The sequence below is a fragment of the Ips typographus genome, linkage group LG12, assembly GCF_016097725.1.
Source record: "Ips typographus isolate SLU linkage group LG12, UJ_Ityp_2.0, whole genome shotgun sequence".
Taxonomy (NCBI): domain Eukaryota; kingdom Metazoa; phylum Arthropoda; class Insecta; order Coleoptera; family Curculionidae; genus Ips; species Ips typographus.
The window spans coordinates 246293-266974 of NC_138433.1; the positions used below are offsets into that span (position 1 = coordinate 246293).

Here is a 20682-nt window from a genome sequence, read left to right on the forward strand (position 1 = left end):
GGGCCCCAATGTGGTAAATTCTTCTTGACACTTGGTGAAGTTTCTCGCTTTAGCTAAATACTGTTTTGTAGAGACTGTTGCGTAAATTTGGAAGAATAAATTTGGACAAGTGTGCCATGGGCAGTCGTTTATTATAAAAAGTACAAAAAAGTAGTAAAATTGCAGTCTAGAGTTGAGTTACTCCTTCGTCGTCTGAAAGTGAGTCCTGTTGTGGTATTTCGTGTACTATAACGTTTACGACCTCAACACTAGAAAAGAACGTCAGTAATTTTGAAGCATTCTATGACAGTTGACATAAAACCCCCAAACTACCAAACTAATACCAGTTTACCCTAAAAACTACCCCCCAAATCAGACTTAATTCACAGCACAAATACGACAAACTTAATGTCTGGAGAACCTGTGAGGCTGTTCAGGACTGGATGGCAGAATATAATCAGGATCCAGGGCCAGTTTGATGGGCGAACTGTCCATGTCATCTTCGTAGAGGTGGAGAGGATCCGTTTCCAAGATTGGCCGTTCCTCGATCAGATTCTTGCTACTTGCCATCGCCGGTACGGTTTGCAATCGTTCTACACCTTTCAGAAGGTGATTTTGACCGCGTTCACTGTGATAGAAGGAGATGGATTTGAAGTTTTCACTCACGTTGTCCTGGAAAATTACTCATAATCACACCAAGCGAGTTAATTTGAGGTTAAAGCCACCTGGAGGCGTTCGATGACCTGAAAACAGGTGGGTCTGCGCATGGGATGCCACTCCCAACATTTCTCCATGATTTCCCAGAGTAGGTTGGGACAGGATTTCGGCCTGTCCGGTTTTCCTTTGTTTAGTACGTGCTGGCGCACCTGTTCATTGGTTAAACCTGCCGGCACATTAGCTTTCCTATCAGAGTGTACTTTAAACGCAAATTGTGTTGGTAACCTTGGTAGGGCTGTTCGGCCAACGTGGCAATCTCCCACAAAACGATTCCGTAGCTCCAAATGTCGGTGTCGTAGGTGTAAACGCCGTCGGCGATCGATTCGGGCGCCATCCAACGTACGGGAAGTAAAGCGTGCCCTGCGCCCTTTTTGTAGTAGTCGTGCACGTAAATGTCTCGAGTCAAACCTAGACAGTGTTAACCGAGTTTCAGCTGCGCGTAGTAGAAGGAGAGAGAGAGAGAGAAATATAGATCGCTCTGGCCCAATTTTGCCACAGGTCTACCGTTTTTGTAGTTCTTCTACCGTTTCCCTGTTTTTTTGTATACAGGTGTGGTAAATCCAAAACCGACTATAGGAAAACCGTGTAACGGACAGAGAAACGTAGGTAATTGCTTGCGCGGGAGAAAGACACTAAAAGAAAAAAATATCAAGTAGGCCAATTTTTTAGCGCGCCGCTGCCAAACGCCGTGAGTATTCAATACCCTCGACAAACTTACTTACGGCGTTTGGCAACAGCGCGCTAAAAATATGGCCTACTTGATATTTTTTTCTTTTAGTGTCTTTCTTCCGCGCATGCAATTACCTACGTTTCTCTGTCCGTTACACGGTTTTCCTATAGTCGCTTTTGGATTTACCACACCTGTATAATCTACCGTTTTTAATTACGTTATTGCCATTGAAGGATTCTAAAAATGCGCTTAAAACCGTCATTTTCTTCCACCAAATTATTCTCTAAAACCACGTGATGTCTGTCACTATTGTCAGAATTGTACTAGAATTTGCAAGAATTACATTTTAAAGCAGTTTTCGAAACTAGACGATTTTCGGAGATTTAACAGTTATTCTGACAATTGTCACTTCATGGTTTAGCTAAATAGTCTGCTGAAATCACGTGACAACGGTCACTAACGTCAAAACGGTCAAACTATGCTCTAAAGTTGCAAAAAACCGGGGTTAGAAACGTTCCCTTGCAGTATCTGATATAAAACGTGTTTTTGAGAATTATCACGTGACTGTTTAGCTAACTAGTGTTCTACAATCACGTGACAACTGTCAATAACGTCAAAACGGTCAAACTATGCTCTAATGAATTTTCAGTCAAAATATTGTGTTGCACCTCATTCTGAAGGAAATTTTGCGTAGTTTCTAGAAATGACAGACAAAATGGCGTTCCAGGTCGCCATTTTAAATTTTCTGTCAAAATATTTAGTTGCACCTCATTCTGAAGGAAATTTTGCGTAGTTTCTAGAAATGACTGACAAAATGGCGTCCCAGGCCGCCATTTTGAATTTTCTGTCAAAATATTGACTTGCACCTCATTTTAAAGGAAATTTCACGTAGTTTCTAGAAATGACAGATAAAATGGCGTTTCAGGCCGCCATTTTGAATTATCTGTCAAAATATTGATTTGCACCTCATTTTAAAGAAAATTTCACGTAGTTTCAAGAAAAGACAGACAAAATGGCGTTTCAGGACGCCATTTTGAATTTTCTGTCAAAATATTGACTTGCACCTCATTTTAAAGGAAATTTCACGTAGTTGCTAGAAATGACTGACAAAATGGCGTTCTAGGCCGCCATTTTGAATTTTCTGTCAAAATATTGACTTGCACCTCATTTTAAAGGAAATTTTGCGTAGTTTCTAGAAATGACTGACAAAATGGCGTCCTAGGCCGCCATTTTGAATTTTCTGTCAAAATATTGACTTGCACTTCATTCTGAAGGAAATTTTGCGTGGTTTCTAGAAATGACAGACAAAATGGCGTTACAGGCCGCCATTTTGAATTTTCTGTCAAAATATTGACTTGCACCTCATTTTAAAGGAAATTTTGCGTAGTTTCAAGAAAAGACAGACAAAATGGCGTTTCAGGACGCCATTTTGAATTTTCTGTCAAAATATTGACTTGCACCTCATTTTAAAGGAAATTTCACGTAGTTTCTAGAAATGACAGATAAAATGGCGTTTCAGGCCGCCATTTTGAATTTTCTGTCAAAATATTGAGTTGCACCTCATTTTAAAGAAAATTTCACGTAGTTTCAAGAAATGACAGACAAAATGGCGTTCCAGGCCGCCATTTTGAATTTTCTGTACAAAATATTGAGTGCAATAACTTATTAGGGTTTAGAAACGTTTTCTTGCAGTGTTTGATATAAAACGTGTTTCTGAGAATTATGACAATTGTCACGTGACCGTCTAGCTAAATAGTGTTCTACAATCACGTGACAACTGTCAAAATTGTCAAACCATGCTCTAAAATTGCAAAAACGTTTTCTTGCAGTATTCGATGTAAAGAAAGTTTTTTGAGATTTACACGATTTTTGACAACGGTCACGCGACTGCCTAGCTAAATTATCCTTTAAAACCACGTGACATCTGTCACTAATGTCGAAATTTAAAAAACAATTATCAACGAAACGGTTTGTTCTGGAAGCTCTTAAAACGTTCCAACATAGCAACGCCAGTCCAGTTACAGTTGTTAGTTCAATGGTCTATTACGAAACGTCAAAACCAGGGATGTAAAAGCGGTAATTTTTCCATTTTTGAAAAGTTTCCGGAAAATTACTTTATATTTAAATGAAAATTTTCTTTTATAGGGAGATTAACTGTCAAATTTGTCATTGTTATTGTCAAACTTGTCATGCATTCTAATGAAATAACTTAAGACATCTGAATTTAGTGATTACGTTAAACTTTAATTTGGATTGATATTGGATGAAACCACTGAACTACTTAAAAAAAAAACAATTATTTTTTAATTTTCTGATTTTCAATTTTTTGGAAAATTACCTGAAATTTTTTTGGAAAAATTTCCAAAAATTTAATTTTCCAGAGATTTTACATTCCTGATCAAAACTGTCATTTCAGTCGATAGGATTGTCAATGTGTGTACGTTCACCCGACGTTAGCCGCTTAGAAGCTAAAAGTAAGCAGTCCAGCACAAACTAAATAGGACCGCTTACTTAACCTCTAAGCCGCTGACGTACCCAATAACCTCGTTTTCGTTTTGACGTCATACTGACGTAATTTAGCACAACCGTAACCGTCAAATTACGTCATTATGACGTCAAAAACGCTCTCATTTCAAACTGACAAAGAGGAGCGACAAACTTACCGAAATCTCCAATTTTAACGGTCCGATCCATCGCTACCATGCAGTTACGGGCGGCCAGGTCGCGATGTACAAATTTTCTGGACGCCAAGTAGGCCAGACCGTCCGCAATTTCGATGGCCATCCGGTAGATTTCGTTGCAGCTCACGCTATCGGTGGACGTGCGCATTCTGAGCAGGTACTTTTTCAAATCGCCCCGCTCCATCAGTTCCATGGCCACCATGGGCGGGGACGTTCTCGTCACCAGCCCGTACAGTTTGATGACGTGGGGCCCTTCCGTGAAACCCTTCATGTTTTGCGCCTCTTCCAGGAATTTCGTCACCAACTCCTGCGTCGACTCGTCCCGGACCGTTTTGATGGCGCACTGCAAATTCTTGGACTTGATGCGCCCGTAGTACACGGTTCCAAAGCTGCCTTGACCCAGCAGGGTGCCCACTTCCAAATCGTCCCGATCGAGTTGCCATTCGTCGATTTTGTACAACACCGAATGGTATTCGGGATTGACGTGGGCCACCATACGGAGATTGCCGATTCGTCTGGATGTGACGTAGTTGTAACCGCAAAATGACAACACCGCACCCAACAACACCAGCAGGATAATAATGGCAATCCACACTGAACCTAAATGCACTGCACTCAAACTGATTTGCACTGTAGTGACGTAACTTGTTGGCCCTGCCAGACTGACAGTCTGAATGGAAATGTAGTAATACCCGGCTCGTAGAGTGAGGTTAGTTTCTGTGGTGCGGGGACCGAAACAAGCTTTTTGGTTTCTCTGGTGTTCCTCCCATTTGCCGTAGTACAAGAAGTAGGCCAACACCGCCCCGTTTGGTTTGACGGGAGGTTGCCAAGTCACCCTCAAATCCAAATGTTGCAGCGGTTCCACCCTGACTTGTGCCATGTCGTTTTGTTCGTTTTTCCTCGTTTTGGCGACAGTTTGCAACACCGCACTGCAAAGGGGTTTGCCGTAATTCTCCTCGTTGCACGCCATAATATAGAAGACGTACAGACTGTACGGCTCTAAATCGGTCACCGTGTATATGTTCGTGCTGGCGTTGACGTTAATCGCGTGATACTGGGTGTACTCGATGGAACGTTTCCTAACCAAACTTCCATTGTACATGCCGTAGTAGTAGTTGCGACAATCGTCGATTCCGTATTTGCTCAGCGAATATTCGTCGCATAATGTCAGCCACACGTCGTCTTCGAGCTTGAAGTTTGTTTCTGCGTCGGTAACGGCGCAGTTGGGCTTGGGGAAGATTTTGTCGGGCGGGCCAAACTGGTACAGGAATTCGCTTTTGATTTTTGGGTCCAGTTTGGGCGGTTCCGTGTCCCACGGGTCGGCTTTGCCGCCCTCTGGGCTGCAAACGGCCAGAAATACGTTTTAACCGGCTATAGTCAGAGAATGACGTCAAGCAGGTAAAAAAACACGCATGTTTGGAATTAGATCACAAATTTTAACCTACAAATGCTTTGAAAAATTAGTTTTATTTGATATTCGTTTAAATCAAAGTGACAGTAAATGTCAACGTTTTTTTAATTTGACACAAAATTAACAACGTGCCTTTTTTGCTAAAATTGTTTATTTCACATGTTTGATATGCGCGAGAAACAAAGATGTAAAAAGATGACGTCATTCTCAAAAGGTAAAAATCCGACTATAGTTGCCTTGGCAGGTCTGGTGGTCTAAAAAATGCAACCTTCATGGAACAAACAGAGGGTGACGTCACGTTGACGTAATTTGACATTATCTTAATCTAACCAACTGTCAAATTACGACATCGTGACGTCACAATCCCTCTGTTTGGTCCATTAATCTTCAACGATTTGAAGACATTTAGTTTCAAAAGGAATTATAAATTGACATAATGGACTTTCCATTTTAGATTTATTGACACACTCTGTATTTAAGGGAAATCTATTCTGTAGTTGCCTTGGCGCATCTGGTGGTCTAAGAAATGCAACAACCTTCATGGAACAAACAGAGGATGACGTCATGTTGACGTAATTCGACATTATCTTAATCTAACCAACTGTCAAATTACGACATCGTGACGTCACAATCCCTCTGTTTGGTCCATTAATCTTCAACGATTTGAAAACATTTAGTTTCAAAAGGAATTATAAATTGAGATAATGGACTTTCCATTTTAGATTTATTGACACACTCTGTATATAAGGGAAATCTATTCTCTCAACTTACGTGAACGGATTGAGGCAATAGTCGCGATGCTCGATAAGGTAGTCTAGATTGGGCGGTTCCTTGTAAATGCTGATGCGATAGTCGTTCAGAGTGCCGTAAGTCTCTTCGGGCGGGTCCCATTTTAGTAAAATGGCCGTAGAATTTAGCGCAATAGCTGTGGTAATCGAATTGGTCGCGGTTACTTTGTTATCGCTAACTAAGGGGTGTTTAATAATTGTTACGGTCAGGTCGCCTATGCATGGCAATTGTCACAAAAAGTCTTAGATAGCGTTGCAAACAATTGTTATATGACAGCTGTCAATCCGCCGCGCCGGTTTGATTTCAAAGCATACCACAGCCAACTGCGACCATAACAATTATTGAACACCCGTTCTAACTAAGTTCGGTTAAGCCACTCGGATGATTGATGATCTGACAGTTATTACGGCACAACTGCGTTTTGTCTGAGAGAAATCAACGACACTGTACAGGGTGGGCCAAATTTAAATGGAAAGTGCAGCAAAAACTGATTTTTTGCACTTATTTCAGCTAATTTAAGGTTCTTTATAGCATATTTTTGTCAAACGTCGCTTTGACCCTAAATTACTCCCTTACTTGACAAGTTACGTTACAATGTCATAGAAAACAAAAGATAGAGCAGATTTCAAGCTTTCCAAAAATATCCCCACATGAGTTGATTGATTACACGGTTTGGCCGCTAGAGGGCGTTAAAGTTCCTTTTCCATAAAATCAGATATTTTGTGACCCCCGTTGCTTTGAGCCTAAATTACTTCCTTATTTGACAAGTTACGTCAAAATGTCATAGAAAACAAAAGAAAGAGAAGATTTCAAGCTTTCCAAAAATATCCCCACATGAGTTGATTGATAACACGGTTTGGCCACTAGAGGGCGTTAAAGTTCCTTTTCCATAAAATCAGATATTTTGTGACCCCCGTTGCTTTGATCCTAAATTACTTCCTTATTTGACAAGTTACGTCAAAATGTCATAGAAAACAAAAGAAAGAGAAGATTTCAAGCTTTCCAAAAATATCCCCACATGAGTTGATTGATTACACCGTTTGGCCGCTAGAGGGCGTCAAAGTTGCTTCACCATAAAATCACTAATTTTTAGACACCCGCTGCTTTCACCCTAATTTAGTTGCTTCCTTATTTGACAAGTTACGTCAAAATGTCATAGAAAACAAAAGAAAGAGAAGATTTCAAGCTTTCCAAAAATATCCCCACCTGAGTTTATTGATTACACGGTTTGGCCGCTAGAGGGCGTTAAAGTTCCTTTTCCATAAAATCAGATATTTTGTGACCCCCGTTGCTGTGACCCTAAATTACTTCCTTATTTGACGAGTTACGTCAAAATGTCATAGAAAACAAAAGAAAGAGAAGATTTCAAGCTTTCCAAAAATATCCCCACATGAGTTGATTGATTACACCGTTTGGCCGCTAGAGGGCGTCAAAGTTGCTTCACCATAAAATCACTAATTTTTAGACACCCGCAGCTTTCACCCTAATTTAGTTCCTTCCTTGACAAGTTACGTCAAAATGGCATAGAAAACAAAAGAAAGAGAAGATTTCAAGCTTTCCAAAAATATCCCCGCATGAGTTGATTGATTACACGGTTTGGCCACTAGAGGGCGTTAAAGTTCCTTTTCCATAAAATCAGATATTTTGTGACCCCCGTTGCTTTGATCCTAAATTACTTCCTTATTTGACAAGTTACGTCAAAATGTCATAGAAAACAAAAGATAGAGAAGATTTCAAGCTTTCCAAAAATATCCCAACATGAGTTGATTGATTACAGGGTTTGGCCGCTAGAGGGCGTTAAAGTTCCTTTTCCATAAAATCAGATATTTTGTGACCCCCGTTGCTTTGAGCCTAAATTACTTCCTTATTTGACAAGTTACGTCAAAATGTCATAGAAAACAAAAGAAAGAGAAGATTTCAAGCTTTCCAAAAATATCCCCACATGAGTTGATTGATTACACCGTTTGGCCGCTAGAGGGCGTCAAAGTTGCTTCACAGTCCCAGGCCGCCATTTTGAATTTCCTGTCAAAATATTGACTTGCACCTCATTTTAAAGGAAATTTCACGTAGTTTCAAGAAATGACAGACAAAATGGCATCCCAGGCCGCCATTTCGAATTTTCTGTAAAAAGTAGTAAAAAATTCAATTTTTTAATTTTTGTGTGCTTTTTTCTACTTATTTCACCTAATTTAAGGTCCTTTGGTATAAATGTACCATTTGCTGTGCATTGGAACCTTCCTGTAGTAAAATAAAAAAATTGCCAAAATTGCACTTTTTGCAAAAATTAAATTTTTTCAATTTTTGAATGATTGTGACTTTTTTATTTGAACTTTTATAGATTTCACTAAAATTTGGCCCACCCTGTATACAGTAAGAGTGTTCCAGACAACGCGCAATTCTCCCTTAGTACCTTTAAAGTTTTCCGGTTGTCGTGGATCGTCCGCCAAAGTGGTAAACAATCTCTCGCGCGTTCTCGTAATTGTCCGGTTCTTGTGGTACATTTTGATGTAGTAATAGTAAGTTTGGAAGGTTTCCAGGTCGGTCAGTTGGGCGGACGAGTTGCTGGTACTGACGCTCTCCCAGCCGTCTTTACTGCAAACGTCCGGCTCCGATTGGATGACGGTCGGCGAATCTGAAAAGGGCATTTTCACCAAAAACCCACACAAACCCCAAATTGATGCCACAATACTCGTATAGTAGATCGTAGAGTACAAAATCTGATTGTCGGATCGATTTTCCCACGTCACGGTAACGCCATCTGGTCTGTATTGCGTAACGACCACTTGCAATTCGGTATCTACCGATTCGGCGCAATCGGCCCCGTTTGAGTATTGCGAGACGTCGTTTTCGGTGTATTTGATTCCGTTTTGTCGAGCGAATTTCTCAATTTGGCTCAAGCACAACTGTTCGTTGTCGTGGAACCCTATATTACCTGAAATCAAGTCAATTTCCACACCGATTAAGGTGGGGAGCTTTCTAATTGGACGCTCTAAGCAAATCAGCTGTTTTACGTCATTTTTGGAAGGACAAACGCAGGAAATGCTATCATTTTGACTTGGCAACACTGGTATTCATAAGAAAGTGCGTTTTGCCCTTCTAAATCAGCTGTTTTTGACATTTCATTGTAGTTGGCTACTACTTCTAGCAAATCAGCTGTTTTACGTCATTTTTGGAAGGACAAACGCAGGAAATGCTATCATTTTAACTTGGCAACACTGGTATTCATAAGAAAGTGCGTTTTGCCCTTCCAAATCAGCTGTTTTTGACATTTCATTGTAGTTGGCTACTACTTCTAGCAAATCAGCTGTTTTACGTCATTTTTGGAAGGACAAACGCAGGAAATGCTATCATTTTGACTTGGCAACACTGGTATTCATAAGAAAGTGCGTTTTGCCCTTCTAAATCAGCTGTTTGTGACATTTTATTGTAGTTGGCTACTACTTCTAGCAAATCAGCTGTTTTACGTCATTTTTGGAAGGACAAACGCAAGGAAATGCTATCATTTTAACTTGGCAACACTGGTATTCATTAGAAAATGCCTTTTGCCCTTCCAAATCAGCTGTTTTTGACATTTCATTGTAGTTGGCTACTACTTCTAGCAAATCAGCTGTTTTACGTCATTTTTGGAAGGACAAATGCAAGGAAATGCTTTCATTTTAACTTGGCAACACTGGTATTCATAAAAAAGTACGTTTTGCCCTTCCAAATCAGCTGTTTGTGACATTTTATTGTAGTTGGCTACTACTTCTAGCAAATCAGCTGTTTTACGTCATTTTTGGAAGGACAAACGCAGGAAATGCTATCATTTTGACTTGGCAACACTGGTATTCATAAGAAAGTGCGTTTTGCCCTTCCAAATCAGCTGGTTGTGACATTTCATTGTAGTTGGCTACTACTTCTAGCAAATCAGCTGTTTTACGTCATTTTTGGAAGGACAAACGCAGGAAATGCTATCATTTTGACTTGGCAACACTGGTATTCATAAGAAAGTGCGTTTTGCCCTTCCAAATCAGCTGGTTGTGACATTTCATTGTAGTTGGATACTACTTCTAGCAAATCAGCTGTTTTACGTCATTTTTGGAAGGACAAACGCAAGGAAATGCTATCATTTTAACTTGGCAACACTGGTATTCATTAGAAAATGCCTTTTGCCCTTCCAAATCAGCTGTTTTTGACATTTCATTGTAGTTGGCTACTACTTCTAGCAAATCAGCTGTTTTACGTCATTTTTGGAAGGACAAATGCAAGGAAATGCTTTCATTTTAACTTGGCAACACTGGTATTCATAAAAAAGTACGTTTTGCCCTTCCAAATCAGCTGTTTGTGACATTTTATTGTAGTTGGCTACTACTTCTAGCAAATCAGCTGTTTTACGTCATTTTTGGAAGGACAAACGCAGGAAATGCTATCATTTTAACTTGGCAACACTGGTATTCATAAGAAAGTGCGTTTTGCCCTTCCAAATCAGCTGTTTGTGACATTTCATTGTAGTTGGCTTATACTCACCATTTCTGACCACCAGCGACCCATCCCCAGCCCATAAACTCTTCAAATTTCTATTCTCAAACACCATCAGCGACTTGTTGGCGTACAATTTCTCGCCCCCGATCTCCGTGAGGGCGGGCAGAAACTTCAGGTCCTCGATCACGTCGTTCCTCGATATCAGCAAGTAGCCTTTGATGTATCGCACGTGTTTCAGGTACTCGTACAGGCTGGTTTTCTGCCGTGGTCCCATCATACTTTGAATCGCCAGGGAACCGTTGATGTGGGTGCAACCGCGCATGCTCTGTGCCGCTATTTCGCTCATCAGTTTGGTGCCCGGGCACCATTTGACGCAATCGTCGTAGCACGGTTGGCACTCCTTGGTTACGTTGTTGAAGTGCGTCTCTTCCGGACAGTCGTTGAGGCACTCGCGCTTGTGTATGAACCACGTGAGTTTGTTGAGGGCTTTGGTCGGTTTGTTTGAGGCTAGGCACTCGTCTTTCGTCACGCATTTTCCCAAATAGTGTAAAGCGTATCTGGAAATGTTTGTGCGTAAATCACAGCAGTTTGTGCTGCTTTTGTGGAAAGTGTCTAAACAATTCAGTGTAGAGCGAACAGGGGCTGCTGGATGTTTCATGCGACATACAGAAAACTGCTTACCGTACTTTGCAGGTTTACCATCAAGAGAATAACACACAAACACACACAGTTCAGAATCACTAGCCTGCACAATTCAAGTAAAGCATTAAACGAGACTAATTTAATTTTTCTGCTCTTGTTTACAGATTTTTACTAGCTTAACCTCACTCTTGTCAAATCGGTAAACACAGTGTCAATAGTGTCACTGTCATTTGTCAATCAATATGTTTCTGTCCTTTGCTAACCTTAACCGGTTTGCGATTTCAGATTCAAAGGGGTTATGATTCAAAAGTCACGTGACCTCTATGTGATTTTACTGTAATGGTGTCATGTGATTTTTAAATTCGAACGCTTTTGGATCGGAAATGTTGATCTCGTAAAAAAAGTACCGATAGACAAAACAATTTTTTTGCACAGACACAAAGCAATATAAGTTAGTTAGTAGCAAAAAACAAAAATAGTTTTTTTAAAAATTGTCAGGCTTAACGAAAACTGGAACGTTCAAGCTGGCAACAGCAAAATGGGATAGAGAGTAGAAAAAAGCAGACAAAATTACAGTAATTACACTTACTTTGCTTTGTTCGGCTCCACAATGCAAACCTTTCATGTTCTTATTGAGAAATACAATGTTTTTCTTGAGGGTTCCAGAGGGGGCCTATTCTTGAAAGCAGGGAATTCTCAAGCGAGGTGTCGATAGAATGGGGCAGCAGACAATGGCGGGTTCCTGTCGCATTCTACAGGTCTTTTTCTTGGTCCCTCCTTTCAAGAATACGCACCCAGAGGGTTAAATTTGTGATCAAAATAAACGTAAACAAACTGACCCGACATCTTGGCACGGCTAACACGATAAACTAAACACGCAGCCATTTCCAAAGTTGTCCAACAGATGGCGCGACATGGCTAACGCGTTCCGAATTTACTGTGTTTGTATGTTCAACATTTAATTTTTAATTATTTTTTTTTAAGAAAACATGAAAGGTAATCACCATGTATATACCGAAAAAGTTCTTTAAGAACGTTTTTGACGTTTAACGAGTTGTGCACGCTGTTGCCAGATTGACAGAAAATTGGATACTGCTAAGATAAAAACCAACTTGGATTTGAATACGAAAAACATGCGTAAATTGGCACGTAAACATGTTTTTCTCCTTCAAATCGCCACTAAAAACCATTAAATTGTTCAACTTTAAAAAAATGTTGGTGGTACTCATAAATTCAATTCGCATAAGATTCCAGTCGTACGCTAAAAATAAGTCAGAAGGACATTAAAACAACCAAAAACACGTTTTTATTGTTATGCAAGTAATACCAGTCCAGGGTGGTATTAGGCGGTTTTGTCGGTTTAACGAGTGACATTCCGGTCCTGTACACTGCAAATTTTAATACCAAAATGCCTGGTAAACTCAATAATTTACCATTTCGAGTCACTTTATCTTTTGGTATCGATGGGTTTACACAAGGGAATTATAAAAGTGCAATCCTGCAAAAGTGTTTACACGGTCGATATTGATTGATTTCTGATTGGCCATTTAGATGATTGAGTCGCTGTTTTCTTATCAGAAGAAAACAATAGCGTCCAGTTTAATAAAACTTAGTCACTAATGCCTTTGGAAATGTCAGTTCTCAATAATTTCTCCTGCAAAAACTAGGTTAGGAATATTAATGATTTTTGTGGCTGGGACATCCCTGAAGTATAGGCAACCCACAGAAAAATTTTCATTAATGACAGTTTACTGACAGGGTCGTAATGACATAAAATGTCTCCCGGTGACGTATGAGCCCTAACCTCACTCCAAACAAACTTTAATAATTTCTCCTGCAAAAACTAGGTTAGGAATATTAATGATTTTTTTGGTTGGGACATCCCTAAAGTATAGGCAACCCACAGAAAAAATTTCATTAATGACAGTTTACTGACAGGGTCGTAATGGCACAAAATGTCTCCCGGTGACTTATGAGCCCTAACCTCACACCAAACAAACTTTAATAATTTCTCCTGCAAAAACTAGGTTAGGAATATTAATGATTTTTTTGGTTGGGACATCCCTAAAGTATAGGCAACCCACAGAAATTTATACAGTGTGTCCCAAAATTGTTCTACATGTATTGGGATCTCGGTAACCGCAAGAGCTACAAAGTCGCTTAAATGGGGAAAGTTTCGGAGAATTTTATGTGAAATTTAAAATTTTTGTTATAGTTGGCTTTGAAAAATGTCGCCGCCATTATGAAAAACAAATGACAATCGGAAAAAATATTAACTCCATTAATTATTGATTTTTGCATACTAAAGTGCCTTAAAAATGTAAAAACTATTTTCATCCAATTCTCATAATAACGAAGTCGCAGGGTCCAAAATGTCAAAAAGTTTGACAATTACAAGGAAACAAAAGACGATAGCGGAATTTTGCTTGCGGCATCGCACTCTCCTTGAAATAATACCCCGGCCTATTTGATTTTTTTTTGGCCAATCAGTACGCTAACCTAAGTTTCCAGGACAATTATTATTGAGGTTACCACGTGATGAATAAACATTGGATACCTTAATTGATATCAAAGGTGTTTTGATTGGTTTTAAGTGAGTTTAATTGGGCATTTTTAGTAAGTAGGCTAAAAATCCAGCGTTATTGCTCGTATTAATTTGAATTCTTGGCCCCCGGACTAGGGTAAAGGTCAGCAAAGAACAATAACTCGTTGAAAGATGATTAATTACACTGAATTGGATCTAATTAGGGTGGTGCATTTCACTTACTTGTCGGGAGGACATTCGGGAACGCAGGCGCCGTTATCCTCGAAATTTTTGCACACCTCGCAGTGGGTGTTTGAGTGATTTTTCGTGCATCCCAGACACTCTTCGTGGCAATCGTCGGTGAAGATTTGACAGCTGTAGTCGTTCCAGCAATAACCTAGAAAAAAAAATCTAGTTTCGATCCATTCTTGACAACGTCGCATTTCACTTACCGTTACAATCATTAGGACACGGCGGACAGTCTTTGCGATTTTTTTGATAGACGGCAACGGTGTTTTTTCCTATTCTGCTCCAGTCGACACTATCCGAATAGCACAGTTTCGGTACTCTTCCCAATTTCACGTATCCTCTTGCTATGTACGTTAATTTCGTGGTGCCAATCTGTAAACGCATTGAATCTGACAGTTGACTGTAATTATTTTTCATCATGACGTCTTGTCAAAGCGCACATCCAACGCCTACTTTGGTTTGATAGTCTTACGGGGGTGCGTTCAGCCGACCTAAGCGGCTTAGATTTGTTAAGTAAGCGGTCCTATTTAGTTTGTTACGACCGCTTACTTTTAGCTTCTAAGCCGTGTTTTAAAAATTTAATATTAACACTTTAATACAGTCAGCATTGAATTATGGCAATAGTTTATACATTTCTCAGTTTTTTTCTATTATAAAAACCTGCATAAGCCTTTCTCTTTGACATACATGGTATAAATCATATTTAATCAAAGGTCAGCGGTAAAAAAGTAATTAATTTCAAATTAATTAACATTTGGGAGCAATTTCTTCAGTCTAGAGGCTTGTTGACGGTTTTTTAGCTTTAAAATCAACAAAATCATTTTCACAAACCATTGGTTGTCTGGTTTGGACAATCAGCAACCTATTAAGTTACCAACGGTAGCAAATTCAGTTAATGAAGCAATTTTTTCACTATTTAAGCGTAATAAACAGTTAACGTGCATATTGTGTTATAAATCCGAATATTTACATAACAAATTTCCTAAAAATATTTGTTTTTTTCTATGGTGGTTTGATTTATGAATTTAGCGCACATTTCAGCCTAATCTAAGTATAGACTGTTGGCCGGAAAAATGTTTTTTTTTTTTAGTGTCAACCCACATTTTTTTTTCTAGACAACGTTGACGTAAGTTCAAATTAATTGAAATTTTAAAAGTGAAAAGTTTTTTCAATTTTCTTGACAATAAAGCGAACGAATCCGGAATTTTTCCCTTGAGGGTTGGCTGGAAATTTCGGCTAAACCAAACATTCGAAATTATTCATTGAGCTAATTAAGTGGGGAAACGTCAATGTTTTCAGAGAAAACAGGCATTTTGATTGGAAGGCTAAATATGAAACGAGTCATCCCATATAACAACAAGAGAGAACACTAATTGCAAATCAATGCTCTAGAAAAGGATGTGACGTTGTTCAATAGTTGACCACGTGACCTGTCAAAGGAGCTAATTAAGTGGGGAAACGTCAGTCAGTTTTCAGACAAAACGTCAAGTTAGGCTTTAAGGTTTTTTCCAGGTTAAAATACAGAACAGAAATAATTGACCTTTTAGTTAGTAAATCGGCCCTTAAAATTGATTTTTAGGCCCCTTTTAAGGGATTATCGTTCAGAGTGTGACTTTCTTTATAGTGCATACTACTGAACATTCACAGTCTAAACTTAAATAAAGCTTAAACCTTCCCAATGCCTGACGGTGAATGCAAAAAATTCAGTTTTGTACAGGAATTCGACAAAAAAAATGTAACACACTGTTTACTTTAGCAAATTGTACACTTTAACCGTAAAATGTTTGATTTAAAACCTCAAGCTAAAGTCACTAAGGTTGATTTTGGCTTCTTGCCAACACGCAATAAGATAGGAATTTCCGTTACACTAGCAAAGTGTTTCAAGCAAATTTCGACCTAAACCGTTTTTATTAATCGTCCAAACACCCAGTTGACAGCAATGTCACAATTCCACGGATAGAGTGGATCCAAAAAGATCTCGTTTTCAGTGGCGTAGTAAAACAAAAGAATTAAAAATTGTGTGCAGGGCCGTACCAAGTTTTAGGGACTATTAGTTGTAACGTTGAAGCCCTTAACAAATTGAAGTGAATTTTCACTCTAAACAATAATAAATCATCATCCCTTCAATAAGGGCTGGTTTTAGGCACCCCAAGTGTTGTCGGGAGGGATGAAAAGGTTGATGATTCACTTGAACAAAGATTATCATGTGAAGGTACACCCTGTACAGAACAGTATAGATAAACGGTGTCTTAGGTTAGAAAAAATTCAATTTTGCAATAATAACGATAAGAGCATACATGTGCGGATTGATAACGATTTAAGGGCCCTTGAACCTTAAGAGGTTTTAAATGCACTTTTGGTTAACAAGGAGTGGAAAAGCTTATCTTAATTTAAAGGAAAATTGAGTTTTTTTTCGCAGAAAGCACAAATGTAGAGTGTGCTCTGTGAATGGGTTTTATCAGAAAGTGAACTAGGTGCTCAACTGTGTGTAAACACCCAATTATCATGTAGGTTGAAGCTAAATTAGTATTTTTTTACTCGTTGACACATGCACTGCAATTAACAGAAAAGTTAATAATCAAATATGTGGTAAGCATTGTTGCCACATTGTATACTTGGAACCTCTAAATCCAAAACCCTGCAAGGGACAGAGAAACGTATAGATAAATGCATGCGCGGAACAAAGAGGGAATAGAAAAAAAATATCAAGTAGGCGGACATTTTGCTGTCAGTGTTGTCAAACTGACTTAACCTATTTAGTTCAGTTTCTGTGTAACTTGAATATTTTGGTTTACTATTTGAACTCTGGGACTTTTTTGCCTTGCAAACCTCCCTATTGTGTGTTAACTGTCAAAGGCAAATACAATTTAACCTCAAAATGAGTGTGGTAGAATTTTGGTGAAACAACATACAAAATTTGTCCTTTTTTAGGGCCTAATCAAAGTGAAAAGTGACTGAAATTGATCCCTCATCACTATCACAGACTGAATTGAATATCAAAAGTGATATTCCTTTGAAGGCCAACATCATTGTGTTGAGCAAAGTGAGATTCAACCCATAAAGGACTTGGTTGATGATAATAAGGTAGGAGAAACCTAATTTACTGTGCTGTTCTGGCAAATTGATTGAAAAAGCAACTTGAACACTGTATTAGTATGTTGTCTTAGTAAATCAAAGTTTCTAGACTTTTTCCACCTTATTATATCAGTCAAACTAAATAGATACACATTTATTTAGCACTTACTGGACTCTTGTTGTCTGATTTTAAGCTGGCAGATTGGCTTTCTGTTCTGTTCACTACACACTACAGGCTAGGAACAATAATTTCACCAAAACACTACACTACACTATTCTCTCACTGATGAATTTGTATGGGGGCAGTTTTCGACATTAAATTGAGAGGGCTACTAACTAGAGTGATTCTAGAGTGAAAATAGTGGCATTCCTTCATGTTTTCCCAAAATCTTGCAATATAATGTGTCACTGTCATTATTTTTGTTTACTTCCAATGTGAGGTTAGATTTTAATCACAGATGACAGATGACAGACTGGATAATAGTGGGAGGGCTATAACCGCAATTCGACTGTGAAAACGAAAAGAATTATAACAAATAATAGAATAAATTAAGTAAACAGACAGAAATCGGACTAAATTAGCTCGCTGACCGAATAAAGATTATCTCCAAAAATGATTGGAAATAAATTAGGAATAATCCTTGACGTTTAGCAACAGCCTCGGCCTACTTGATGTTTTTTTTATTATGCGTCTCTGTTCCGCGCACGCAATTATCTATGTTTCTCTGTCCGTTGTTTGTCGGTCTATTGAAACGTTCATCATTGGCCGTTAGAGGGCGTCAAAATTTACTTTTGATGGTTTAAAAAATGGGTGACACCACCCTTAATGATGTTTTACTGGGAAAAGCACACATAACATGTTTACTGATTTTCCAGTGAAAATAGAGGAAAGTCACGTACATTTCTTGTTTTGTCCTAAATTGTGGACAAATCTGATTGTTTGTTCGGTTGCATTTCGGCTGGATTAATTCAATTCTAGAACACGGCCTTAACCCAAAAACACCATCCCGTATTTATAGATAGAATATGGTAAAGTGTGTATGTTAAAGGCACACGTGGGTTTTATTAGAAAATATCACAAAAGTACAATAAACGCGATATTTTAGAACGCATCAGCAAGTCAATTTGCGCCAAGTGTGCATATACCGAGTGAATAAAACAGTTTACAAGAAGTCACAAATGTATGGTGAAAATCAAAGTAGAATAGGATGACGTTGCTCAGTTCTAATCAAAATTTCCTACAACTTTTTTAATAATTTTAAATGAGACACCCTGTGTATATCAAATGCTTATCAAAAGGTTGTGGTTGTTTGTGGTAACAATTTTTGATGGCTATGACGTAAGCCTGGTTTTGTTTGATTTTTGGTATAGCAGTCACGTGCCTTTGTCTGGTGAATAGTAAATCAAAAATTAAGTCCGGACCTGCGTAAAACTTGTAAATGTGCTTGGATGTTATCTTTTTGGGGAGAAGCACTGTTGCCGATAGTTTATAGTCTTCCTGTCTAATATTTATTTCCTTTTTGCCTTAATTTCACCTTTACAACTCTAAAAATAGCCCTTTGCCGCTTTCTAGTAGAATTAATTCTGTCAAAAAAAGTCAGTTCTTTCCAACCTCGTCAAGCCTAATCCGCGACACATATTGGAAATATTCCTGGATGATTTATACGGGTGTCAGTCACATTCTGAACATCAAACGAGTTGGAAATTGTTTGCATTCGCGTAATTAATCTATTTTGTTGCATTATGATTTACAGACACACACACACACCTCACTTTGTTTACGCTAAAATCACTTTGTTGTCAAAAACACGGGAAATACGAATTGGATTGTTCATTAATGCACGATTTAATCATAGTACAGTTCCATCCTTGTTTATTTGCATTAAACAGAGAGAAATAGACGCGCATTTTTTAGGTGACATCCACCATTATCGGCAGGACTAACTGTCACTGTCATTGTCAAGGGTGCCTATGATTTCGGTTTGTTTATTATAGACAAATTTTGCCTCCGGCTTTTATATTATAATTGGCAATTAATAATCTAAATTTTATTAAAAACCATTTCGATTATTAATTACTTTCATTATTAATTAATACACTGGTTGCTTACAAAAAAATATTAGGTTAAGTGGCCTGCTTGATTATAATATGGTAAGTCAAAAGGGCCGCCAACTTGATTTTTGAAGAAATGTCACTGTCACACGATTTTAAGGGGTTTTTCAGACTTTATTAACTAAAAATTGCAATTTTCAGGTTGGTGGATTGGTTTCACTTACCTCTTGTAAACTAGGCAGATTATAGAGGACTAAAGAGTACTCCATCAACAGATTTAAACCTCTAATCAGTCTTAAATTGGGGAAAAGCTTCCCCAAGGACGTCAGGTGTTTGACTTTGTTAACCACCACGTATTCGGACACTTTTTGCAATTTGGGGAACACGTAGGGATCAAAATCGGATTCGCTCTTGGTGGTTTCGATTAGGACGATGAATAGGGTGCCGGCAATTTCGGTGCAATTTTGCAACTTGTTCAGCTGGTGCACGTAGTTTCTGACGTCGATGGAGCCGCACACGTCGCCTCTAACACCGCACGTCAAAAGGCCGAAAATCGCCAAAAGTCCGATCCTGTACATTTTTTTGAAATTTCCCGATTCGCGTAGAAGAGTCAGTCGGTGATTATCATCGTTGTGTTCGCGTTCCCGTGCCCGAGAGCCGACTGTTTTAGTTGTGCGCCTTGGAAAGCGAAATTTTCGGTGAGTGGCGACTTGTGCGCTGTTTTTGTTTATTTTTTTCCCTGTACATGTTTCTTTTTGGGTACAAATCAAATTCCTGGTTTAGGCTAGCACAAGTTCAAGGACGAATACACGGTACCGTTAAACCGACGCTAAGGATAACAACCGAATTTCTCACGCACAATTAGGTTAAGTTTCAGAAATGTTTGTGGTGCAACAAATTTGTCTGTACCGATCAAATCTGACGTCACACGATACGTCTGGCAGTTCTAGAGGCTTCTGGACGTTTGGTTTGCATAAATTCGGACGAAAAGTATGAAAATCCGGTAAAAGCATTGTAGTTCTCATAGCCCACGAATTTTCTAACAATTTTAGCCGCAAAAAACGATAATTGACGCCCTTTGAGAATTTGTCTTTTACGAGAGCATTCGGCAACATTGCATCAGTGTGTTTTTAACAAAATCGACAGAAACATGTTGATTGACAAGTGACATTGACAGTGACACTTGTCTACTGATTTGACAAGCCGCTCGAGAGTGAGGTTAAAAGGTGAAAGTCCAGTAGTTCACTCCTAAAATTACTTTATTTGAGTTGTGCAGGCCGGTGTTGGTAGTGATTCTGGTTTGTGAGTGTTATTTTCTTGATGGTAAACCTGCGCAAAGTAAGGTAAGCGGCAACCAGTTCTCTGTATGTCTCATGGAACCTCTATCAGCCACTGTTTGCTCTGCACTGATGATGGTTCTAGAGGCTTCTGG

General features: G+C 38.9%; 2 protein-coding genes across 10 annotated transcripts in view; one reads left to right on the forward strand and one right to left on the reverse strand.

The window, feature by feature from the left end:
- The window catches only part of cin (Molybdenum cofactor synthesis protein cinnamon), a 28979-nt gene that overhangs the window by 281 nt on the left and 8016 nt on the right, over window positions 1–20682 (forward strand). For 2 of the 9 annotated variants that reach the window (XM_081990407.1, XM_081990413.1), the window contains exons 1-2: window positions 20042–20240; window positions 20303–20476. The exons of 2 other annotated variants lie outside the window; for them this stretch is intronic. The gene's annotated coding sequence lies outside the window, so the exon portion shown is untranslated. Of the gene's footprint in view, window positions 1–17054; window positions 17208–19841; window positions 19949–20041; window positions 20241–20302; window positions 20594–20682 lie in introns of those variants that run through there. 5 more of the 9 variants (XM_081990410.1, XM_081990415.1, XM_081990406.1 and 2 more) reach the window with 4 other exon arrangements.
- Window positions 113–19828, reverse strand: LOC145736140 (insulin-like growth factor 1 receptor). The gene is made up of 12 exons (XM_081990385.1): window positions 19475–19828; window positions 14327–14495; window positions 14118–14271; window positions 10754–11265; window positions 8937–9179; window positions 8658–8879; window positions 6230–6383; window positions 4030–5387; window positions 922–1104; window positions 705–862; window positions 401–651; window positions 113–248 (listed from the first exon to the last, which is right to left on the reverse strand). The coding sequence occupies exons 1-12, from the start codon at window positions 19826–19828 to the stop codon at window positions 167–169; spliced, it is 3840 nt and encodes a 1279-aa protein (XP_081846511.1). The 3' UTR covers window positions 113–166.